The sequence below is a fragment of the Drechmeria coniospora genome, chromosome 03 (assembly GCF_001625195.1).
Source record: "Drechmeria coniospora strain ARSEF 6962 chromosome 03, whole genome shotgun sequence".
Taxonomy (NCBI): Eukaryota; Fungi; Ascomycota; class Sordariomycetes; order Hypocreales; family Ophiocordycipitaceae; genus Drechmeria; species Drechmeria coniospora.
This window is the reverse complement of record NC_054391.1, coordinates 6,167,738-6,191,959: the sequence shown is the minus strand read 5'-3', so window position 1 is coordinate 6,191,959 and position 24,222 is coordinate 6,167,738. Positions and strand designations below refer to the sequence as shown.

The following is a 24,222-nucleotide window of genomic DNA, read 5'->3' as shown; positions in this document are numbered from 1 at the left end:
CCGCCAGACTGCCAGATGCTTTCCAGCCGGTTCCCACCAACCCACACCAACGCCAGCTCCAGCTCGTTGACGACGCCACCACGCCTTGCTCGTGTATTTTCCTTTTCGTCCTTTTCTCGCCGCACATATTCTCTGCCTTGCTGGCCCCCCCGTCGTCGTCGTCGCCGCTTCTTTCAACCACACTTTTCCTTCCTCTTCCTTTGATATCTCATTATATATCCATCCTCGCCCCGTCTAGCGGCCTTGACCGACCCTTTGCCATCTCGCCCAAGGCGGACAGACGTCCATCGATCCATCCATCCATCGATCTATCCGCCCGCCCATCCGCCCGTCCATCCATCCATCCATCCACCCACCCATCCATCCATCCACCCCATCATCCACCCACCACCCATCACCCTCCGTCATTCATCATCCGCTCGCTACTTGGCCCAGCCTTGATAGCCGAACGGCAGCCGGCATCCCCAACCATGAACCGCTTTTGAGATTGTTTCCCTTGACGGCTGACGATGCGTCCGATTTGTGGTGGCGAGCGCCGTGGCCAACCATCGAGTCCGGCGGCTACGACAAGAATCGTCTGTCGGAGCAAGGGCCCGTCCACCAAGGCGACCGTCGTGAAGGCGGGCCGATGGATCCGACGACGTAGGAAATGCTTCCATCTCTCCTCCCTCGCCACCATGACTCTGCTCGCCGTCCTACTCTTCGTCTTCGCCTCGCCCGTGGCCGCCGTCCGCATCGACGTGACAAACTGCCTCGCCGAGTCGTACCGGACGAACGAGCCCAAGCCGCTGCAATGGATGCCCAAGTTCGCTGATGCCAAGTTCGACACCCTCCACAGCAGCCACAACCTCCAGCTGATCGTTTGGGGCGACGTCGAGGGCTCGCAGAACCAAGCCGTCCTGCCTCCGCCGAACGACACCTACTGGAAGAACGCGGACGAGACCAACGGCAAGATCATCGAGACGGCCGACCCCAACGCGGACAAGTTGAAGGCGACAACGCTGTATTCGCGTGTCAACGTTCTTTCCTACGAGCCCTGGCATCTCGCCAATAATTTCTGCCACGAGGGCTTGGTGAACGGGACCTGCCCGCTGGCCCCGACATTCCTCCCAGATCGGTACGTCCAGTTCCTCGCTGACAATGATGCCTGCATCCCTCCAGCGTATCACGCGCCCTCGCTGACCGGAGAACTCGCAGCTACTCCCCGGATGGCCTTCCCTCGGTCAATATAAGTCACAACTTCAACGCGCCCTATGCCTTTGCTTCCTTCGCCCCCACCATCCTCATCATTTACGGCGACGCCAAGGCGACAAACATCGGGTGCATGTCGGCTACCATCACCCCCGACTTGGGCGGCACATCCTGGATCCTCAAGTTTCTCCCGCTCCTCGTCCTTCTCCTCTCCGGCTTCGCCGTCCTCTTCGCCGCAATTCTCAGCCCCTGGGGAACCACCAACATCTTCCACTGGTCCTCCAACTACGGCCGAGATGCCGACCTCTTGAGGCTCATCACCCCCGGCTTCGGCGACTGCTTGCAGTATATCCAGTTCATCGCCCTCACCGGCGGCCTGTCCCTCAGCTATCCTGGCTACTATCAGCCAGTCGTGAGCCAGGTCGGCTGGTCCGCCCTCATGTTCAACGAAAGCCTCGTCACGAACGCGCCGTCCTGGCAGAGCCTCGTCGACGGCATCTACGTCACCAACGTCACCGACGGCTATGGCCTTCACGAGCTCGGCCAGTTGATAGGCATGGCCGAGAGCGCCGACATCTGGCCCGGCATGATGGTTTGGCTGTGCGTCATCATTGCCGGCGTCTTCGTCCTCTTCCAGGCCGGCTTCCTCGTCCAGTGGCTCTGGCGCAGGATCAACAACATTGCCGAGGAGGACCTGCGAGCCAAGAACATCCCCTTTAGCGTCGGAAACGTCGTCCGCATAGTCTTCAACTACATGCTGATGCCCATCGTCGCCCTCTCGACTTTCCAGCTATTCATCGCCGGAGAATCCCCCGCATACATCGTCGCCCTCGCCGCCCTCACCCTGCTGATCCTCATCGGCTGTGCCGTCTGGATCCTGTTGCTCATCATCCGGACACGACCAAAGTCGGTCCTCTTCGACGACCTGCCCACCGTCCTCCGCTACGGTCCCTTGTATAACACGTACGCTGATGAGGTTGCCGCCTTTGCCCTCATTCCCATCCTGCTCAATTTCATCCGCGGCATCGCCATCGGCGCCGTTCAGACGAGCGGCGTTTCCCAGATCGTCATGCTCGCCATCTGCGAGGTCCTGCAGATCTTCACCCTGCATGCGTTCCGCCCTTTCAGCTCCCCGACGTCGATGAACGCCTACCATACCCTCTTCGCCGTCCTTCGAGCCGTCACCATCCTGCTCATGGTCGCCTTCGTGCCGACCCTGGGCGTCACCGAAGGCCCCAAGGGATGGATCGGGTACGCCATCCTCCTGATCCACGGTGGCGTCCTGATACTTGGCTTCTTCCTGAGCGCCCTGAGGACTCTCATCGAGGTCATCGCCCGCATGCTCGGCGCCGGCGGAGATAATGTCACAGGCCTGACGCGAGGCGGGCTCTCCAAGATCTTTGGCATGCGCCAGCTGTCGCGACGGGAGATCCACCGTGCGGCGGGCCCGTCGAGGGTCAGTCAGCTATCGACGGCGGCCATGCTGGACGCCGAAGAGGGCCACCGGTCCGGCTACGTGATGCCGGGCGGCAGGGTTCGCTCCGGATCGGTGGCCAGCCTCGACGCCGTCGTCGTCCACCACCGGCACAAGAGCAGCTCGGCGCTCGACTACAGCGATGCGTACTCGAATCCTCACCGAGCCCTCGACACGCCCACTTCCTACATGCCCGGCACCCCCGGCGATTCGAGCACCTTTTCCTTCGTTGGATCCCCAACCTCGGCACGACACGTCCTCTCCCATCTGGGCATGGAGAATACTGATCCTTTCTACCGGCCACCACGCCGGCGGCGCGACAACTTTCGTGACTCGGAGTCCTCTGACGCGCCGCCTGTTTCGACTCATTCGAAACAGGTCGTTCAAGACGCCGCAAGGTCCTCGGATGAGATGCCCAGGGGGCCGACCCCGCCGCCATCGAACGAGCCGAAAGTGCCAAACGCAATAATGAACCTTCCGGCGAACCGCCCCGACTACTCGACACGCGAAGTCGACTTTTATTACGGTGTCCGAGGCCCGGCCTTGAACTCGGAAGGCCCTGGCCGAAGGCTTGGTACGGGACCGGCCGACCCCACCGGGCCTGTGGCCACCGCAACGGGCTGGTTCCGTACCATCTTCGGCGGCAAGACGAAAGAAAAGGGCAAGGGCTTCGAGGTCGTACGATCCTCGAGAATGCCCACCGCGATGGTACGAAATGGCGGCTTCGGGGACGAGACGCCGCCGGAGGGCATCCCTGTCGCCATGGGTGTTTTGAGGAATGGCCCTATCGATTCGGATGATGACGTCCCTCAGTCGACACCGTCCCCGAAGCGCCCCGTCGACTTGCTCACGGGTGGTGAAGGTCCGCCAGAATCTGGTTCGGAGGAGCCGGCGTCGGCAACCGAGGAGCGAAACATCGCAAGCGAGCAGTCAACGGGAGAGTTGGGGCAAGCCGATGAGCTTGATGGCGGGCTCGATGTGCCGCTACCGGCGATACCTCGAAAGAGCTCGAAGAGAAACTCGCAGATAATGGACCACCGCTATCTACCGTCACTCAGCATCGTGGAATCCAACTCCAGACCGTCGCGGAACAATGGCAGCGTCGACGGCGACTCGATCCGCCGGTACCGGCTATCTGCATTGCCGTTTGAGAGTGCTGTGTCTCAAAAACGCTTGTCGACAAATTCGTCAGTGGATTTCGCCACCAATTTCATCGATGTCAATATCCAGAACAGTCGGGACAGTGTGACGCCCAATGATGAGCCATTCTCGCCCGACAATGCTCGTTCGTTCGAGCCCGAATCACCGACAGACCTGCTGGGGAGCTCGGCCAGGCTGATGGGTGGAAGTACGGCTCGCAGAGCTTGATAATACTCCGTCCTATACATTCACTTCGTTCTTTGTCTTTTCTTTTGGTTTATGCATAGCTTTTGGATTGTCGAGCCTCTTCATTACTAATACTTTTGCCCGAGGCGAACATGGTGGACGAAAGAATGAGAACAATGTACAGCTGTCAGGTTCTTTGGGAGTTTGGCATTGCATGGCCTGGGTTTGTCAAGAAAAGCAAAAGCCAGCGTTGTCAGCGGCGAGTGTTTGGATGCATTTTGTTTCGATATTTTGTTTCATATATGCGAGTGGTTTCGTGTGGATATGGAACAGCATAATGGTTCACTGCGACGCGCAGGAGGAGAGCGTGTCAATACAGCCGTCTGTACCACACTGCGTCGTCGAGTGGTAAATACATTGTTGTACCATGTCCTCAACGTTGAATGTACGTACATGTTATTACATGTCTTCGGCAACCTGTAGGCGACTCTTGTCTCCGTACACGAATGTGCCGACAATTGCCTGCCACATCGAACGACGCGGGCGCTGCTGCTGTCTCCCGTACCAACCTTGACCTTTGAGTGTCTCCCCAAGGCAGATATAACTTCCAAGCAGGTTCATATACGCACGCCAGCGTGTTCATCAAATTGAGAGGCCGGCTAATCAACCGCCTCGGATTGTCATATCCATGTCGCCAGGGAGACTAGCCAACGGCATCTCTTCCCACGAAAGCGAGCACCAGAGCGATGCTCATTTAACGGTGAGGAAGCCGATGCCGGAGCGAGCCTTCTGGACGGCCTTGCGCAGGAGCTGGTCCTCGACATCGGTCCACTGCACGCTCAGGTTGTCCCACTTGCTGCCGGGCGTGTTGTACTCCTTGCGCCACTGGCTCTGCATCTGCTGCAGTCGGGCCATCTCGCGAGGGTCGCCAGAACCACTGTAGACGATGAAGGCGGTGCAGGGCGGCAGGGACTCGTAGATGCGGGTGAGGCGCTCCGTGAGGCGGATGAGGCCATGCTCGAGGGACGAGGGTGCCTCCGAGTCGCTGCCTTCGGCTCCAGCATCGGCAGCCTTCGCTTGGGGGGGGCCACCGTCGCTGTTGGACTTGTCGGCGCGATTGCTGTTCCACCAGCCCCGCAGCAACTCGAGCTCACGCATACGAGCCCAGACGAAGTCGACACCACCACCGGCAACCGTTTCGCCGTCCGGGTCGCCGTGGACGGAGCGTATGATGCTGGCGGCCACCTCATCGTCGCACTGGCAGCCAAATCGGTGCGTGGCTGCAGCTCCAGGACCTTTGTCGGGGTTGCCCCAGTCGACGGCGGCACTGGTCTTGCCCACCTCGGCACCACCCTTGGCGGAGTCACCTCCTTGGGCCTTGTAGGCCGTGCCGGCTCGCGCAAGGCGGCGAAAGAGATTCTCACCCTGGTTGTCGGGGATGCCCCAGAGGATGCCCTTGGCGCATTTCTTGGCGACGAGGTCGAGGCAGGTCTTGGCGTCCTCGATGCTGTTGTGGCCACGATCGCCGCCGGTCTGAATGTCGGTCGTCAAGTACTTTTGGGCCAGGAATTTGAGAGATTGCTTCAGAGGAGGTCCGCGAGGGTGAGGGAAGATGAGAGAGGTGTCGACGATGAACGGATGCGACAGCTGCATCGCCTTGGTATCGGACTCGAGAGAGTGGCCGACGAGAATGGTGCGCGGGTGAAGAATCTTGAGAAGCTTCTGCTGGATATCACGCAGGTTTGTGGTGACGGGCGCTAGCATTTCTTCGCTGATGCCGGAAAATCGAGTGACATAGTCGGTGATGGGCTTGTCGGGCTTGACGAGCTCGTCCATGATGACTTCCCCTTCAAAGTCGACGAGGCTTATGCGCGTCAGGGAAAATTCATTCTCCCCCGTCATGCACATCTCGCAGTCCAATCCCAGGACTTGGCGTCCGGCTAGCCGAGCTCCCTGCTCAACTTCACTCTCCGGGACTTCGCCATCCTCGAACTTGTCGACGTTGGTCATGACCCAGCCATCGGGAACGACAAAGTTCTTTCGCTGCTCCTCGGGGAGCAAGGCCGGGTGGAGGACGAATCCGTTGTCGGCAAGCTCGTCCGCCGAGGCAAGAAACTCGGTGATGCGTGCCGGGTTGTCCTTGAAACCGTTGGGTGTTGCGTCGGCCTTGACGCTGCCAGTCTTCGATGTCTTCTCCTTGGGGAGCGGGGCGGTGAGGAAGGCAGTCAGGGGGGAGAACATTTTCGCGTGCTTGTCATCGCCCGGGGTTCGGACGGGCCAGAGATGGGGAAACATGTCGGCGAACGGCTGCAGGGCCTCCGGAAGCCGTTCCCTGCTGAGCGTTCGGGGGAGGTAGTCGTCAGGTGAGGTGATGATGGTGGGGGGGTTGCCACCGACGTCGTCAAAGGCTGCGAAGTCGACCTTTTCCGAGAACATGGCCTCCTCGAGACCCGGGACCATGACGGTGACCATCTTTCTGAAGTGAGGCCGGTGAGAGACATTGAGCCACTGAGGCGCAGGGCCGTCGGCGAAGACGTAGAGGACGAGGTCGCGGATCTGGTTCAGGTTGACTCTGTTGTTGAGCCGGGCGGACTGGGAGAAGGTAAGGGCTGGGTAGCCCTTGCCGGGGCGCGGAGCCTTCTTGGTCCTCTTGTTGGGACGCCTGACGGTTTGCCACTCGCCTCCCTCGTCGTTGGCAGCATGGTCGTCGTGGGGACTCGACCGCTTAAGACTGCTCTCGCTACGGTGCGAGCCGGCATCCGTGGCATCGGGCACCGGTCTCTTCATGCCGGCGTCGGCTGCTGAGCTCGGAAAGTTTGCGGCGTCGGAGTCAGCGGTGGTGCCTGGCGCGGATGCGGGCATCTCTGGTGTGGACGAGGCGGCGAAGAAGTTGCAAGCGAACTGCTTGACGCGCTGCAGATTTCTTCTGAAGTCTGCGACCATGGCACGAGCTCAGGCAAGATCTGGTGACGGTCGATGAGGTGATTTCCGGTACGGGATAAACAGAGGGAAAGTTGATTCAGCTGTTGGGCGGCCGCGATCAATCATGAGGTATTCGGGTATTCGTTGGCGTCTGATGATACTTGGGGGTCAGAATTTATGTAGAAGTTGTGAAGCAGGTTACCTGTATCCATTTGGAGGTAATTATTATTAGTACTGTACAAGAAATAAACTCCGTACTTGTAAGTAAGTAAGTACTGTACTTAAGTACTTAGGTACGTACTACGCACAAATGGTGAACTCGTATTACTGGCTGATGGACTTCGGCATGCCCCACAACGGCAATTGCTCAGAATGAAGTTATAATATAATTAATCATAGTGGGATTCCAGAAACGGGCGGATGCGAGTCTCAGGGCAATTACTTGGTAGGCCCTTACTTTCATGTACTCCGTTCCGTCCCTGTGGTTTTAATTATATGCAAGAAAGTTCAAGTACTTAAGTAGGAGTACAGTACTGTACTTTTGGAGCACTGTACATGTACGGAGTATGCCGTACTGGAAGTACGTACGCTGTATATGCATGTGCCCGTGCTCATAAGTACATGTACTGAGCAAGTTGCAACTGTACTAATTCAGTACATGCTAGGTATGCCAAATTGTCATATCTGTGGACAAAGCTATTTACCCAGTGCCTGCATTGGAGTTTAAAAACAATAGCGGCTAATAAGATACTACCACCTAAAGGTGGGTTCAACGGGGTGATGTTCTCCAGCATCCACAATATTTCTGCCGTAGGTAAAAGTACTCCGTACGGAGTTCAGCTTTTGCATGCACACTTACTTCTATCGGTAATTACTTACAGTGCTTACTTGTAAGCAAGTAAGTACGTTGTATCGGTACTTACAGCCGTTAGTTGTACTCATTATCTTATAACTCCGTACTCCGTGCAAGTATTCGTTAATGAAATAATACTCTGTGCTCCGTAAGTACTCCGTACTCCGTACATGCACAACCACACCTAATAGTATTCAAGCACGGAGTAATAAGTAATTACTTCCACCTATAACGTGCTTGCTTAAGTAAGTAGACCTCACCTGCATGTGCCAGCTGCTGGCCAGCCACATTCCCAGAACCACGGCGACCAATTTACGCGGTTCGGAGCGCGACAACCAAAGGCCGCAAAGCAAGCGCATTGCATAGACGATCTGACGTCGTGCAGGCAGGGACAACATATATATTGCCAACCTAGGTTTCGCTCGGGTGCCATTCGGATTCAATTATTCCTCCGTTACGACCGCATCGCATCGCAGTCGACCAAAGCCATGCCTGGCCGGCGATCCTCCTCACTCGCTTCACCATGGTAGAGGAGCGCGTCGCGTGCAAATGCGCCAGCTGCGACGACAACCTGGGCACCCTCGTCAACCTCTGGACCCAGCTTGGCAAGAATTATCTCACCCCACGGACACATGCCGGTGCCGTGGATTCCTTTCGAATATCGACCCCTGGTGCCATCCGGCTCGGCGACGCAGGCACCCTCGTGGACGGCTGGTGAGCTTTGCACGAACTTGACAACGAATTACCGACTGACGAGATGCTCTGCCAGTGAGCTGCAAGCGGCCGAATGCGCAAAGTGCCAGGCAAGGCTCGGTCAGAAGTGCCTGAGCACTCCTAAAAACCATGTTCTCAACGAGTGGGACCCCCCAAAACCCCAAACGCACCGGCCAACCCTTCTGACGTGCACAGCGGCCAGGTCATATTCCGCATCACCTCGATCTCGTTGAAGGTGGCCTCGAACCTTCGGCGCGGGGCCGAACCCAAGATAGATCAGGTGCTCAAGCTCAGGAACAACCCACCGTCCACTAACCAGCACGACGACACCTCATCCGACCATGGTGCGCCCCCTCCGCTCGCCAAACCCGCCGAGGGCATGGCTCGGGAACGGCCAGCGCCTGAAAACTTCGACATCCTCGAGATACAGGCCGAGCTCGACGCGCAGCGCCAAGACATCCACCGCATCGGTTCAACGGGAATGCAGGTTGTATCCAATTTTGAGACGACCATTGCCCGCGTCGAGGAGCAGATTCAAAAAGTCAACGATGCCCTAGGCAACGTCCGTAAAGATGGCGATGGCCAGCGCGAGGAGATCAGGTCCATCAAAATCGAAGTCTCGGACGTGCGGTGGAACTGTCAGAACAGCTCCCTCGTATCCCGCCTGGACCAACAGCTCCAGGCGACGGAAGCTGCCTTGACCGAGCTGCGGCAGGCCATGGACATGTCCAAGCTGGAGGTGAAAGATTTACGCGACCAGTTGGCCGAGGCGCAGCAGGAGTTGCAGGAGGCACAGGGCGAAACAAGGCGTCTCGGGAACGAAGTAGACGAAATGAAGCAGCTGGCGCACGAAAGCGTTGCCGTGGCGAAGGAGCACGCATCTGAGGCGTCTAGCCTGAGGCGAGAAGTGAATCGGCTGGGAGCAGAGTTGGCCAACCATCGTCCTCCACCTCCGCCGGGGGCATGCTCCGAATTCTCCTCCCACGAGTTGGACATACTCTCCAGTAGCATATCCAAGATTGGCAACCGGGCCAGCCAAATCGAATCGCTGCAGATGGAGTTTGACCTCTTCCGGTCTCGGATCCAGCGGCTCGAGGCCCGTAGCGGTGCATCAAGCGCGGTGCCAAGTCGAGCCTATGCAAGTTTGGACGTCGACGTCAGCCCTCGCAGCTACCAAGACAGCCAGCCATGCTACGAAGGAAACATCGGCCAGAAGCGAGCCTCTGCTGGACGAGACAACTGCCGAGATTTCGATGCCGTGACTCCCAAACGAGTCGCCTTGACGTCGGAGCATGGCAACGGCCACCGGGTGAGCCATGACCGCACCATGAGTTCGCATCGTTCATCTCCACGGAAGATGCATGTGGCCGAGTCGTCAAGGCCGAGGCGACAAAGGACGATGATGGGTGCCAAGTCGACACCTTAAGCGACGTGGTTGGAAAAGCACGAATCACGAAGCCGGCCGAGGTTCCTTCGTCCTGGATGCTTGCTCCATGGTCATCTGCCCGATCGCTGCTCATCGATTGTCGGGGCCAAAGTCCATGTGTAGGACGGCGCGCCCCAAGCTGGCAAGAGCGTCGACCTGCTGAGCGACGGCATAGTCAAAAAAGGCCGTCGACTGCTCGCTCCCGGGGTCCTCGATCCAAGGATTTATGAAGGAAAGCTCCTTCTGCCTGCCTTGGAGCTGCTCTATGTCGTCCAGCATCTCCCGCGCTCTCGCAGCAAGCCCGCCGTCGTCAGCGTCCCCAGGCAGAGCTGTTCGGAGCACCATAACCAGCAGCATCTGGCACAGCGAAACCTGGTCAATGTCCTGCAGCGTATCCTGAACGTCCTGTTCCAAATGTACGCTGCCTGCCACCGACTTGACAGATTTTCCCAACCCCGCCGTTCCTTCGGCCGTGTGGCTGAGGAGTTTTGCCACCATCAAGAGGTTTTTCGCCCTCGTGGGGTGGAATGGGGAGACGAATCGAGAAGGATCGCTCGCGGTCGCTATCAGACATGCCACCGACAGTGCAAACGGATAGTTCCCGTCCTCGACGTAGTACATGACAAGCTCGGACAGCATCTGCGGCACCGGCGTGACAGCCCACAGTTCGCCGGCTACCAACCCCTGGCAGTTGCCGTACTGCGACCGCAGCAGATGGCGCCGCAACGGGAGCGAGGCTGTCGCTGGGGGGGGTTCTATCGGTCCGGCGGCAGATTCGCCCATTGATTTTACGAGAGCATGCTGTGCCTGGTCTCTGGCGGCCGGGTGAGCTCGAAGCTTGGAAGCGTCGGGGACCAGACTGAGTCCGGCGGGCGTGGTCGATTTCGTCATGGCGCACACTTGGTAGACGTTGAGGTCCTCGGTGCAGCGAGAACAGGCGCACTGGAAGCAATACTGAGCAAGCGCCTCGACTCTCTTCGTCAATGGATATGTGTAGTCTGTTGGGTCTTGGTAAGGAAAGGGTCGGCCCATAGATCGGAGGCAGCTGCGGTCGCGCAGCGCATGACGAACCTGTGTAGGATATTTCAATTTCTTCGCCAGCTTGGATAGGCCTCTCCGCTCTTAGTATAGCTTTCCTTGTTGAAAATTCGACCATGGCGTTGGGAAGACAAGAGTGGTTGGCCATGGCGAGAGTTGGTTCGAGAAATATACCGACTTGCCCGAGGTCGGCATCGGATCTGTGGAAGGCGTTGGTCTGAATCTATTTTCCTCCCCACGAGTCTCGCGTCAGCCAGTCCCCGACACCGTTTGAGAATCCCGAGAGCCTCGGCGGACATACCTTGCAGAGAAGCTCAACAGCGCGCTTCAGCTCGCCTTCCTCGGCCCGCCCCTTGGCGTATGCACATGCGGCCATGGCCATGAGCTGCAGATCTTTCCATTCCTCGTTCCTCCCACGCCTCTGCACGACGTGGCCCTCGAGCGCATCGACGACGCGCGCCACGTCGTCGTCGAGGAGCATCTGCAGCAGCGCACGCACCGGCGTCGGCAGGTTCCCCGACGGTCTGCCAGCGAGGCGCTGCTTGCGGAAGATGGAGCACTCGCGCGCATGACCGACCGTCGACAGGGTCGACTTCCAAGCGGCTGCTTGGCAGGCCTTGCCACAGTACCAGACGGCCTGGCACCCGGAGCAGGCCCGGGGCTCGCCGAGTCGGAGGCAGTAGCTGCAGACGGCGCTGAGATGGGCTGTCGAGGGCAGGAGGAGGACTGGACAGGCGAAGATGCGGATGGTCTGGCCAGGAACGAATGACTGGGTCGAGTACAGTGCGCGGCCCTTGGTTGGGTGCGGGCGAATTTCCAGCCCAGGAGGAGTCGGCGACATGGTGGTACGTTGATGTGATTGTGATGCAGCGAGGACTGAAACAAAGGGCTATCTATATCGATGTTGGTTTCGTGGGAGAGAGGTGACGTGATTTTTTGACGTAACCGCGCCGAGGCTTGGTTGCACCCTACGGGCTGCCCACTCCGCACTCGTACCTACGACAGAACTCTGATCCGAGATCAGCAATGCACCAATGTGATGGAAGCAACGAACCGACAACATGTCGTGCATTGGAATGTGATGGCCGTGTTCGTCAAAATATCTGCTTCATGCAAGCATCATGTAACATGGCATTACTGCCAATGTACGTCGCATAACCTCACGAACATGTGCAGTGAACGGCCTCATCCCTTGCACCTTCATGATTAATTGGGTATGTAATTTTATATGCATAAATGTACAGACAGGCATATGCTGCTGCAGATGCAGGAAAAAAGCATAGAAGCATTGAGGCCAGAATCCATAACGTTACAGCTCCTCCTGAATCCAAGACGCTTTTCCCTTTCCCTTGCCTTTCCCCTTCCCTTTCCCCTTCCCCTTCCCCTTTCCCCTTCTCTTTCCTTTGCCCATTCCATTTCCACTCTTCCTCGCTGCCGCCAGTTTGCTGCTCAAGTCCCTGCTCCAATGGTCCTTGTCGCCCTTGTTGGCCTTCATGATCCTCGCGACGTGGTAGTCCCAGCACCCGTCGGCCAGCTTGGACTCGGCAGTCTGGCACTCTTGGTCGCCTAGCTTGGCCGACGTAGGCCACTGACCCAGCTCGGCGCCCATGTCGGTGTCGAGGAAGTTGTCGACGACAAGATGGCCGGCGTTGCGCTGGGCGGCGGCCCACTCGGCTTCGTCGGGCAGCAGGACGCTAAGGAGGCTCTCCATGCCACCGCTGGCGAGGAACTCTTTCCTGATGGAGTCGTCCTTGATGAGGCTGTTGATGGTCGAAATCTTGGCTTTGACGCGCGAGGCCGCGTTGGCCAGGGATGCGTCGGCGTTGCGGGCGGGTACAAAGCTCGAATAGATGCTCTTGCCGAGCGGTTCGGCGGCAGCTGGACATTGGCTTTGCATGAGCTGCGGCCAAGCGCCGACAACTTCCTTCAGCGACGACGGGTTGTTCTGCAGCGCGCTGGCGAGAATGGAGGCAGCCTGGTGGTCTCGAGAGATGTGGCCGTCACTCGTATGAGCGCCGTCGCCGGTCATGAGGCAGAGGAGAGACTTGACCACGTCGGGCACTTCGGCAATCTTCAGACCATAGTAGATGTCGTGGGAGAGTTCCTCCAGCTCCTCGAGGCCCTCGTCGAAGGATTTCTCCTCGGGAAAGACACCATTCCGCAGCGCCTTGATGACGGTCGCAAAGACCACAGACTCTTCCTGTGGCGCCTTGACCTTGCCGACGGGATCATACTTGGGTGCGTTCTTGGGAACCTTTACCTTTGGCGGCGGCTGGTCCTGGTCGACGACGACAACAGCCTGGTCGACGGGCAAACCCTCGAGTGCAGGGTCGTCCTCGCCGGGGACGTTGATCTTGGCCTCCTTCTTGCCGGTCCAGATGTTCATGCGCACGTGCAGGCCCTTGGGGAGGTCCTGGTCATCGTGCACGATTTGGAACTCATCCGTGGCTTGGAAGAGGCGAGGGTAGCATTCTTCCGGATTGGACGTGTGACAGATGAGTTCGGATTCCGAAGAGTCATGTGAGCCGTGCGGGGAGGAAGGATGTGATGGTTGGGAGGAGGCGAGAACAGGTGTGGCGGAGAGACCGAGCAGCACGGCGGTCAAGAGGGTTTGCAGCGGAAGCCGAGACGTCCATCTGCACCTGGCGACCATGGCGGCTAGAGTGGTGGGATGCAAGACGTTTTGAGGAGTGAGACCTGGCGGCTGGTGGACGGAGGGGTTTGCTAGCAAGACAGAGTAGAGCACTCCAGCGAGCGCCAACCAATGCTGCGCGTCTTGGAGGATATACGGGCGTGAGAGGGCGAGGCCGACAAAATGTTGCAGGACACGGGGAGGGGCCAAGCAGCCGCTGGCTTTGGAGAAAAAGAGAGACTGGTTGGATGAGGCCGAGGCGGAAAGGAAGGGGTTTCCGTCGGGCGATTTAAAGTAGAGATTTATTCATGCAGGCCATCCATCGATGTGGTAATGATTATGAGTCAAGCTCGAAAAGGACACTTTACGAAAGCGAAGAGTTGGGGCGAGCAAGCGGAGGCGGATGGGTATCGAAGCTGCCAGAATTTGACGACGATGGGCTCCGCGAGGCGAAGGCCTGGAAGTACCGAGTACCTAGCTGGCCCTGTGCGGATGGGTGAGGTTGGTGCATCCAACGTTGGTTCCTAAGTAGTGAGTACTTTGCTCGAGGTTGCCAGCATGAACTTACTTAGTCAGCGTCGACGATGGAAATTTTTACAGGTATTATTACCCCGGAAGTACATAGAGTATACGACTAAGTACTTTACAGGTACTCCGTACTCTGTAATTACAGTACAAGTTCTGTAAGTAGTAATAATACACCACAGTAGTTGTACTGGGGCACTCCGTGCATGTATGTACAGTACTCAGCATGGAGTCATAATACAGCACGGCACTTCAGCACAAGTAATACTAAGTGCTACTATTGCATATGCGTGCGCGTAAGTATGTACTTATGTACAAGTGCATACAAGTACATGCACAGTACGGAGTACCGAATGTAGGTGTCCGGAGTAATAATTCGTACAGTAAGTAAGTAGTACGCACTTGGAGTACTCCGTACTCCGTACGGAGTACTGGGCATACAATTACACAGACAATTACAGTACATACACATACTGTAAGTAATACATGTACATGCACCAAGTAGACCACATTGGCAACACAACCAAAGGCATGACAGTGTGCAATGAAGACTAACGCGACAATTCTGGGGAGCGGCGTCTTTCTGCCTCGACTATGACGGATAGGATAGAACGGGCGCATCGTGACACACGAACTCGTGCATTGATCGTGCTGATTCTCGTCCGTTGATTGCCGTCAAGCTGGTGGAGCGCATTCGCTGGAGGGGCTGGGGAGCCGAGGGGCCTTTGAGCCTAGGCAGACGCCCTACCCGTACCTCTATTCCGCAGCACGCATAGGCCACCTAACAGTACCTACTTACTGATGACTATTACCGCGTACGGGGTGCGGTAGGTTGTGCACAGGCGGTGGAGTCCCCTACATCCACCGACACTAGCGGTCTGCAACGTCCGGGACGGGCCTCGATAGCCGAACAGCAACTATTCGACCTTCATTCCAGGAGGGCAGCGAGATGAATCAGGCGAGCAAGAGGAAGCAATACGTACCGAAATGTGCTGCCGTCTCTGCCTCTTTCGTCATCTCATACGGCGATGAGGCTGGTCGAGGGAGGGGGGAATGGGAATGAGACGCGTATCCTTATATATCTCTCGTCCACCGTCCTCGCACCCCATCTGCTCCCGAGTGACTGTCCGACCTTTTACGCGTCTCCCTAAGCCAAGACCCTCGAGCTCGGTATATTGACATCACCGGTCGTCCCTATCCTCTCCTGTCGCATAGGCGAACGACATCCAGCATCGATCGCCTCTACCCCCCAACGTTGAGCGATCCTCGGTCAAGTCGAGGTGGAACATGCTCGCCGCCTTCATCATCGTCGTCACGTTGGCGGCGGGCCTCGACGCTGCACCTTCACCCCACCGGCACTGGCACCATTCGCACCACGCTCGCCACCATGACGGCATTCGGCCCTCGTCGACGGCAATGAGGAGGCGTATGGTGGAGGAGGGTTCGGGGGCGCCGTACGAAAACGGGCTGCCCAAAGCCAACTCGCCCGTTCCCGTTCGCATTCGCGTTCCGGATGAGCATCCGGACATCAGGGCCGTGGTCGACAACGCCATGCTTCCCCTGGTCATGTGAGGGACGACGGAAAGTGCGGATGACGACTCTTGACGGACGACGCTACCGGATGGTGTTGGGTATGATGGAACGAACGTTGCCTGTCACTACTGGTCCTGTGCAGCAGCACGCCGGCACACTGCGCGCTGTACACGCTTGCTACGCAGATATATTTGGACTTCCATTTCGCCCCCTACCGGCTGTCCTTGCTTGCTGCGTGCGCTTCGACGGAGGCGAACAGGGCGACCGACGATGGTCGGCATGTGTGCGTGTTCGAAATCACACGGACCGCAGTGGTCATCGCATCCCGCCGGCTTTTCAGCGCAGAGCAGCATCGTGGGACTCGTTCTGCAGCTACCTCGTCGCTCGCCGTACTGGGCACTCACGCGCGTGCTGCGCGCTGCGTTGCGTCAAGCGGCTCAGTTATACGCGTTGTCCAACCGGGCAGAAGCCACCTGTCCGTACGAGGCAGGTATTTGGCAGGCATCACATGAAAAGCCAGATGCTCCGCATTTGCCAATTCGTGCGGCATTACGGAGTACAGTGCTTACTACCTGCTTGGTCGTGCCGTATGTGCTGAGCCATGGATAATTCCTCGTAGAAACCATTCGCAGTACTACGGTGCCTGCATTAGAATAAGTGTTTGCACTTCCATCCTGGCGTTCCTAGGGGTATTGGACGGTGCATTCCTCGTTGACACGAAGGCGCATTCGCCGGCGCGCACCGGAAACCTATAGCGCATTCAGGTACCGTCATGCTAGCGCGCCTGTGACGGACTAGCACTGGCCTGCCAGGCACTGGGTGCTTGTGTACTGTAAGTACTACAAGGTCGGAGTACTTGTACACATAACACAGTACGAGATGGTGCAAAGGATATCTAGTCAGTTGTATGGGGAGATATGTCTATTTGTTCGGAGTAGTAATAATACCTGCCAAGTACTAGGTAGTTGGGGAATAGCTGGGTAATACTGTAGTTGGTGGTGACACTGGTGGTATATAGGTAGGTAGGCAATGCCTAGGAATACTTAGGCCACGCCGAGCACTTAGTATTATGTGCAGTACTTCGTACTTACCGTACAGCCACAGGTACGGAGCGCGCAAAGGCGTATCCGTACTTGTGCATGTATTAATTAAATAATACAGTGTTCATGCAGTTGCCGCATATTATTACGCCTCCGCACAAGAAGAGTTGGAGTACTGTAGCTACGGAGTGCCACTAACCAACCCGATGCCTAGTACCTAATAGTGCAGGTAGTGAGCCGCTAGGTATTGTTGAGTCAAGCTCCAGGTCTGCAGATACGAGGACGAGTAGAGTTCCAGTCCTCGCCACGCGTTAACGACTCCTCCCGTTCACGTCCCGTCACCAACCATCCATCGCCACAGTTCCCCAACCAGTCAAACTGCGCATCTCCTCCCTTCCCCCGCAGTGTCCGCCTCAGCGTCGCCTTTGCAGACCTGAACCCGTCGTCGGACGCGAGCTTCAACGCAGCGCCGGATGCCGCGCCGGAACCCCTGAACGCTCGTGAACACTTCCACTCCTCCCCCCCCCCCCCCCCATCAGCAAAGACCCACGAACGAGCTCGGTGGATGCGAACGTGCGCGACCATTCGCGACGCCCGACAGCCGACACGATGCCTTCCCCTCGACGCCTGCGCCTCCTCATGCTCGCCGCCGCCCTCGCCGTCTTCCTCATCATCTACTACTCCTCCGGCCTCGACTCGGGCAGCAGGGATGCCAGCTTCTATCACAAGACGGTCAAAGGCATGAACAAGGCGAAAGAAGCTCGAGGGCAAGTCGTCGTCGACGCCAAAACGGGCGCCAAGGCGGGCCATATCCCCGCCGACAAGGACGCCGACGGCGACGTCGATGCCGACGACGACGAGGTCGCCGCCCAGACGAGGGAGCGGCTCAAGCAGGCAGAGAAGAAGGCCAAGGATAACGCAAACGAGAAAGCGCTGCGGCCTGATCCCCCGAGCGAGGTCGTCGGCAAGGGCAATTCGGCCGAGGGGCAGGTGAAGAAGCGAAAGGGCGACGCCGACGCCAATGCCAAATCCAAGGCGGTGCCGGAGAAGAGCAAGGAGGAGCACGATGCCGAGTTGGAGCTGAACAATATTCTCCAGCAGGCGCCAGGTACTTGCCCATCTCCCTCACTCCCTTCCTACCAACCCATCTACCCAGCTACCTACCTGCATACTTTCCTTTGGCCTGTGTTTGGCCCTTGACTTTCAAACGCTAACAGAACATGGCAGTCGTCATCTTCTCCAAGTCGTACTGCCCCTTCTCCAAGCGCGCCAAGGGCGTCCTCCTCGAAAAATATACCATTAATCCGCCCCCCCACGTTGTCGAGCTCGACGAGCACCCGCTTGGCCGAGCGATCCAGAATCAGCTCTTCGAGATGACGGGCCGCAGGACGGTGCCCAACGTCATGATCAACGGGGTGAGCATAGGCGGCGGCGACGACATTGTTCAGCTCGACGACGCCGATACGCTCGCGGCCAAGATCCGCGAGCTCGGCAGCGACCGCGTCTCGGCCGCCGAGCGCTTCGTCGCGGCCAACGCCCACGCCGCTGGTGCATAATTTCACGCCCGACCGCTGCCATCTCCTTGTCCTGGCTTTCATTTCGTTCTTGATGCACTCGGCTTTGTCGCCGACAGACGCGCCACGAGATGGTACTCTGACAGATGCTTGACCGTTTGTTGCCGGAGTTGCGGCGCTTCCCATGGTAAAAATGATACTGTACACAAAGGAGGTACCAGGAGGGAGGAGGCTCTCGTGCCGCTGGCCATCTTCGGACGGCAATGACAAAAAATACATGACATTATTTCATTTCGTTTGCTCCGGTTGGCTTCGCGCCCGCCCCCGTGGCTGTCTCCCACCTTGTCCTGTCGAGCGCTGACGGGACAAGATGAGAGTTTGCCATGATTCATTCGGTTGTGGGCCTTCATTCACGCCATCACACATCAAGCTGGGGCTCAATAGGTGCAGTTCTTGTTGATTCGTAGCCGTCAGTTTTCCTCTGCCGCGTTCCTTGCCGCAACCCCCCGCCAGGCCACCAAAATGACGGCGTCATCATCATCTCATGGATTCGTCTTTTCATGTGCTCGAATGAGCCAAACTGCCATGGCGTAGGTTGGTCATGATAACTTTGTCCCCATCGCCCGTGCAACTCCTGGGATAAGATATGCGACATCATGCCAGTATATTCCGAGGGTGCACGTGGGGCAACGCCGCACCCCGTCGCTCCTTTTCTCGGGAACATTCATGTCCCTATCGGTGTGATGCCACCCTTGAGTGGTCAAGATTCTCTGCCGCCTGCTCCGGTCGGAGGTAGGAAAGTAGAATGATAGAAGCCAAGTACGCGCGTGTAGAGCGAGGCGGGGACTCTTGAAGCGTTGGATTCCAGAGAATAGCATCTGTATCGGGCATATGTGTCAACCAACTTTTATACTCGGAAGGCCATCACAGGCAGGTACCCATTGGCACAGTTGGGACAGTTTGGGGATAAAACAGGGCATGGCTCATGCGAGGGATTCTTGCCGCAGCCATGGCTGAACTTATCAGTGTGCACGGCAAGGGCAACGGCCGACCTTTCATCTCGCGGCTTTGATGTGGATGGGTTGCAGCAAATGTGGTGACGCAGAAACGGTCAGGCAGGGTATTAGGTCAGCTGGGTACACATTAGGTAGGTATGCCATGCCTCAGGCACAATCCTTGGCCTGTGGCGAAGCAATCCTGATTCCCAAAGCTTGTACTCCGTACTCCGTACCTACATAGACTGTACTCTGTACTTGGCAAGTAAATACATGTAAGTAATAAGCGAAGAGTACTCCGTACATTCAGAATAGTTGAGCCCCACGCCATCAATACGAGAAAATTCGTGGGTACGCAGGAAGATTGTAGCTGCTGCAAGGACAGGCAATCACCGTAAGCATACGATCGCCAGATGTACAGGAGTGCATTCAAGTACAGTACATATCAAGTAATTGCTGTACGTGTACACGTACTCTGGGCTTGAGTGCATGGCAGCCTTGGCCAGCATAAGTAATTAGTGTGTAGTTGTACAGCAGTGGTCGTCATAAGTGCCTTTAGAGGCAAGCAACTGATGTAATAATGACACCTGCTAATACTTACTAATAGCACATGTACTCCGTAACAGTAACTACAGTACTTGTAGGGGAGCACTTACTCCGTACTGTAGGTGTACTGTAAGTACAGTCCGTACTGCACCTACATGTCCTCCGTACAGTACAGTGCATGTAGTTGTACGGAGTACGGAGTACGAAGTACTACTTAAGTACGGAGTGCGGAGTACGAAGTATTACTTAAGTACGGAGTACTCCGTACTGTACATGCTATTATTCCGTACCTCGATGGGACCATCTTTCTCCACTCAGGCGAGCCATCTATTCTTAGCTCCTAAACCCACTGTGCGGAGTACCTAGATCTTACTAATCTTGGAAGCGGGCGTTCTGCCAGCCCCACCAGTGACATCTTGTCAGACGGCGGCCATCACCTATCCACCTTGATTTCTCATCCTCCATGAAGGTGCTATTCCTTTCCATCATCGTCATCGTCGTCGTCGCTAACTCCACGGAACGCCGGCACAATCTTATGGGCGCCACAGCCGAGCCATGAGACCAGTGTCCACCAACAAATGATGGCGGACGCACTTGCTGCCACAGCCAGAGTCGGGCGGCGGATGCCTTGCCAGGATGTTGCCGGTATAAAGCCCCCGTGCTGCATGCTACCCAGCCTGGTTGCCCGCGAGAATCTAGTTCCTCGGCAGAGACTCTCCCAGACTAGATGCTTTCCGCTGCGTCGACACCAGCATCGTCGGTAGCATCACCATGGACTCCTACCCTTCCACGCAGAGAGCGGTCGTCATGACGGGCAAGCGGCAGCCCTACGCCGAGATCGAGGTCCCCGTATTTCCCCCAGCTTCTGGGGAGATCCTCGTCCGCGTCGGCTGGACCGCCTCGACGCCGCTCGACCTGCACCGCGCCGACGGGGGCCTGCTCATCCCTTCGTACCCAGCCCAGGCAGGCGGCGGCGGCATCGCGGGCACCGTCGTCGCCGTCGGCCAAGGTGTTGACGAACTCGTCGTGGGCGACTCCGTCATGGCCTTTGCCTTTCACGGCGGCAAGGAGGCCAACCACCAAGAGTACGTGACGATCCCGCGTTTCCTGGCCGGCAAGGTCCCTCCGGGCATGACCCTCCGAGAAGCCTGCACCGTGCCCGTCAATCTCGTCACAGTCTTCCACACGGCCACGGCCGACCTCGGCCTCGAGCTGCCCTGGCCGCGGCGGCTGAATGACCAGCATGTTCCCGCCGCCGTCGACGCGCCCATCCTCGTTTGGGGCGCGAGCAGCAGCGTCGGCATCTTCGCCCTCCAGGTTCTGCGCCACTGGGGCTACACCCACCTGCTCGCCGTCTCGAGCGACAAGCACCACGCGTACCTGCGTCACATCGGGGCCGCCGCCTGTTTCGACTACGCCGACGCCGACGTGGTGGAGAGCATCCTGGGCCGCGTTCGACGCGACACGGTCGAAGACATCAACGACGGGCCGCTGGTGCCCTACATTCTCGACTGCATCGGCTCCCTCGGCGGTTCGCTCCAGCCCCTGACGCGCATCGCTCAGCGGGGCAGCAGGGTGGCCGTCATGCTACCCGTCATTATCAAGGATGCGACCGACGACGAGGAGCCCGAGTACGAGATGGACGTGTCCAGGTGCCTCGCCGACAAATGGGCCGACGGCGTGATCCTGCGAGGCGCGCGAACGCACCATTACCTCGAGGTCGGTCCAGTTCCCACCGGCAGCCGGTGGCGAGTGAGCGTCGGCCATGACCCGCACGCACGCTGACGCAGGCATATTCCAGAACGAATACTTCAAGCAGAAGCTCCAGTCCGAAATCATACCCGCGCTGCTCGCCCAAAAGGTCGTCGAGCCCAACAGACAGCGCGTCGTCGAGGGCGCGAGCATGGTGGAGCGGGCGCAGAAGGCGCTAGCTCTGCTACGGAGCAGGGCCGTCAGTGGCGAACGGCTCGTGTGGAGGGTGGCAGGGTGATGGGAAATTGCAGTTGAGGGTGGCGAATGCCTTTGATGTACAGGATAATGTCCATGGTATCCCCCGGAACGCCCCGGCCGTTGCATGCGCTCGCCGGCGTGCTGGTGGCCCCGACCTTGACACGCGCCCGAGAGGGTAGTAATACAATCCATACGTAATCCCAGGCAGCAGGCACTTTCCGGCCTCGCAATGCCCATGGGTCGTCGCTTCGTCTTCGATGCCCCAGCCAGCGGGAGACGTTCCGGCCCGGCTGGCTCGGTGAGTAGAGTGGTTGTTGTTGATGTTCAGTTCGTTCGGCCGTGCCAAACCCATGGTCCCGCCGCCGCCTCACGCAGCGACTACCTTTGACCCCTCACACGGGGATGGCAATGTCGCCCTCCATGAAATGATCCATCGCCTCCAGGCCAACCTGCCTGCAAGTGGTTCGTGTCAGCCAAGGACGGCGCTCTCCAAGGGGGGGGGCAGGAGGGTTCGAGGTGGCCGTAGCAGCACGTACGAGGTCAACATAAGGCGCGTAAACTCGTCGAGGTCGGTCGGGCGGCCGTACAGCCAGAGGTCGTCGAATACGAGATTCTCGATCCAATATTGGGGCTTCTCGCGCCAGGCGCGGTAGAACTCGACCGAGCTTGCCGCGTCCCAGAGATGACGCGAGGCGGTAAAGCTATGCGTCTCGCGCCACATGTCGGCGTCGGCTGGGTATCGTGTCAGCGGGCGCGCAGGCGACGGCAGCCAACGGGGTGATGTGAGGGGGGGCGGGTGGACGTACGTTCTTCCGACTTGAGGATGTAGACGAGGCACATGGATGCCGAGGCCGTCATGACCGTCCTTCGGGCGCTCTCGACAAAGATCCAACTCTGGAAAGCGGTTAGACCGAGGCGAGGCGACGTCGCATGCGATTCGCGGCGAACTTACCTCCCAGCTCTTGGGTGGGACCTCCCTGAGGCCGGGCCTGGGACCCCTGGGTTCCCCGTCGGCCTCGACCTCCTTGAGAGCGGCGGCCAGCTCGTGGACCCAGGCGAGAAGGACGGGCATCTCGCGTTCGGCGGCGGCGCGCAGGCCGACGTCGCCGTCGAAGAAGCGTACGGCGTTGAGAACCGTCAGGGCCTGGACGCGGGCGAGCTTGTCGGCCGGCGTCGCCGCTCGCTCGCCTTCGCGGTGGATGTCGCGGGCGGCGTCGGCGACGAGCTTCAGGGTCCAGCCCCGGTTGCCCTCGGAACGGGCGCCGTAGGCCGTGGCGGCGGAGAAGGCGGCGAGGATCGTCCGGGGCAGCTGGGCGGACCAGAGGCGGGCGTGGAGAAAGGGCAGGGCGCGTGTGGCGGCAAAGGTGGCGGGGAGGGAGGTGAGGAACTGGACGATGAAGCCGACGCGCGTGCGCGGGTCGTGCACCTGCAAGGGGTCGGCGTCGAGGCAGGCCTGATCGCACGTCTTGAGAAGCGAGAGATCCCGAATCGGCTGGGCCTGTTGCTGTTGTTGTTGTTGTTGCTGCTGCTGCTGCTGTGGTGGTGGTGGTTGGTGCAGTTCGGGCAGCGGCATCGACGGTAGCGGTGGGAGATCCAGCTTGTCACTGCCGTCGGAGAGCCCTTGCATGGTGGTCCAGACGTCGGCGTCGGCGCGCGAGGCGTCGATGAGGTCCACGATGGAGAAGTCGAGGTCGACGGTGCTGCCGAGGAGGTTGACGTCGGCCTGGAGGCTCTCGGGGCTCGTGTCGGTCCCGAGGCTGTCCATGTCCATGTCGAAGCCGATGTCGAAGTCGGGCAGGTCGGCGACGGCGGGTACCGAAGACGCCGCCGACGACGACGACGAGGAGCAGGCGGGCTCGGCGACGGAGGTGGATGCCGATGTCAATGTCGATGCAGCCGTCGCCGTCGACGGTGGCATACGCTGGTAGACGCAGTCGAGCCCTTTGGCCGTGCAGCGGGTGCACCGGGGCGTACGCTTATCGCAGCGTCGCTTGCCCCGAACGCAGGCGTTGCAACTCTTCTGCCTCGAGGCGGCCGCGGTGCGGTCCTCGCTGCGGGAGCCGAGGCCGGCACTAGCGGTGAATGGTTCCATGACGAGGTTGGGGGTAGAGGTCCGAAGTCGGGACGAGATGGTGATGAATAGGGGGTCGGTCGGCTTCGTTGGGGCTACATCGACGCGAGCCTCGCTGGCGTCATCGACTCGTCTCCGATCCAATGGCGCGGGCAGCGTACGACTTTCCAATGCGATGTAACGAAACGAAAGAAATAAAACCGAATTGATGTTCGGATACGTGTCTGGTGAGGGGGGGAGGGAGAGAGAAAGAGAGAGAGAAGGAGAGACGAAAAAACGAACGTGGCTCGTGACTGTTGCTTGCCGAGATGTCCAACCTCTTGCCGTAATACTGTTACCGCGCAGGAAAGGGCGACGACGGATGGATTGATCAGCACGGCCCCACCATTGACCGAGTTCGATTTAGCGGCAGCCCCTGCCTGCCGGCACGTTGGCGTTACAGCTTATCCCCGGGCCAAACTCCGCCCGCTCC

At 58.5% G+C, this 24,222-nt stretch overlaps 9 protein-coding genes across 9 annotated transcripts; 5 read left to right on the top strand and 4 right to left on the bottom strand.

The window, feature by feature from the left end:
• Positions 1-509: 509 nt before the first annotated feature.
• Positions 510-4,033, top strand: DCS_07431 (integral membrane protein; the record flags this gene model as incomplete). The annotated part of the gene is made up of 2 exons (XM_040804716.1): positions 510-1,117; positions 1,198-4,033. 2 exons carry the CDS (start codon positions 510-512, stop codon positions 4,031-4,033), a joined length of 3,444 nt encoding a protein of 1,147 aa, XP_040654820.1.
• A 708-nt stretch (positions 4,034-4,741) lies between these two features.
• On the bottom strand, positions 4,742-6,934 carry DCS_07430 (exonuclease; the record flags this gene model as incomplete). The annotated part of the gene is made up of 1 exon (XM_040804715.1): positions 4,742-6,934. One exon carries the CDS (start codon positions 6,932-6,934, stop codon positions 4,742-4,744), a length of 2,193 nt encoding a protein of 730 aa, XP_040654819.1.
• A 1,355-nt stretch (positions 6,935-8,289) lies between these two features.
• On the top strand, positions 8,290-9,906 carry DCS_07429 (uncharacterized protein; the record flags this gene model as incomplete). Its single annotated transcript, XM_040804714.1, has 2 exons — positions 8,290-8,480; positions 8,676-9,906. 2 exons carry the CDS (start codon positions 8,290-8,292, stop codon positions 9,904-9,906), a joined length of 1,422 nt encoding a protein of 473 aa, XP_040654818.1.
• A 90-nt stretch (positions 9,907-9,996) lies between these two features.
• DCS_07428 (MYND finger family protein) lies at positions 9,997-11,785 on the bottom strand (the record flags this gene model as incomplete). Its single annotated transcript, XM_040804713.1, has 3 exons — positions 9,997-10,913; positions 10,978-11,167; positions 11,246-11,785. 3 exons carry the CDS (start codon positions 11,783-11,785, stop codon positions 9,997-9,999), a joined length of 1,647 nt encoding a protein of 548 aa, XP_040654817.1.
• A 468-nt stretch (positions 11,786-12,253) lies between these two features.
• DCS_07427 (Nucleotide exchange factor SIL1) lies at positions 12,254-13,597 on the bottom strand (the record flags this gene model as incomplete). The annotated part of the gene is made up of 1 exon (XM_040804712.1): positions 12,254-13,597. One exon carries the CDS (start codon positions 13,595-13,597, stop codon positions 12,254-12,256), a length of 1,344 nt encoding a protein of 447 aa, XP_040654816.1.
• A 1,791-nt stretch (positions 13,598-15,388) lies between these two features.
• On the top strand, positions 15,389-15,673 carry DCS_07426 (uncharacterized protein; the record flags this gene model as incomplete). The annotated part of the gene is made up of 1 exon (XM_040804711.1): positions 15,389-15,673. The coding sequence occupies one exon, from the start codon at positions 15,389-15,391 to the stop codon at positions 15,671-15,673; it is 285 nt and encodes a 94-aa protein (XP_040654815.1).
• A 1,610-nt stretch (positions 15,674-17,283) lies between these two features.
• Positions 17,284-18,230, top strand: DCS_07425 (uncharacterized protein; the record flags this gene model as incomplete). The annotated part of the gene is made up of 2 exons (XM_040804710.1): positions 17,284-17,782; positions 17,902-18,230. The coding sequence occupies 2 exons, from the start codon at positions 17,284-17,286 to the stop codon at positions 18,228-18,230; spliced, it is 828 nt and encodes a 275-aa protein (XP_040654814.1).
• A 2,270-nt stretch (positions 18,231-20,500) lies between these two features.
• Positions 20,501-21,719, top strand: DCS_07424 (uncharacterized protein; the record flags this gene model as incomplete). The annotated part of the gene is made up of 2 exons (XM_040804709.1): positions 20,501-21,481; positions 21,531-21,719. The coding sequence occupies 2 exons, from the start codon at positions 20,501-20,503 to the stop codon at positions 21,717-21,719; spliced, it is 1,170 nt and encodes a 389-aa protein (XP_040654813.1).
• Positions 21,720-22,071: 352 nt separating this feature from the next.
• Positions 22,072-23,771, bottom strand: DCS_07423 (C6 zinc finger domain protein; the record flags this gene model as incomplete). Its single annotated transcript, XM_040804708.1, has 4 exons — positions 22,072-22,132; positions 22,216-22,411; positions 22,486-22,573; positions 22,632-23,771. 4 exons carry the CDS (start codon positions 23,769-23,771, stop codon positions 22,072-22,074), a joined length of 1,485 nt encoding a protein of 494 aa, XP_040654812.1.
• Between the last annotated feature and the right edge of the window lie 451 nt (positions 23,772-24,222).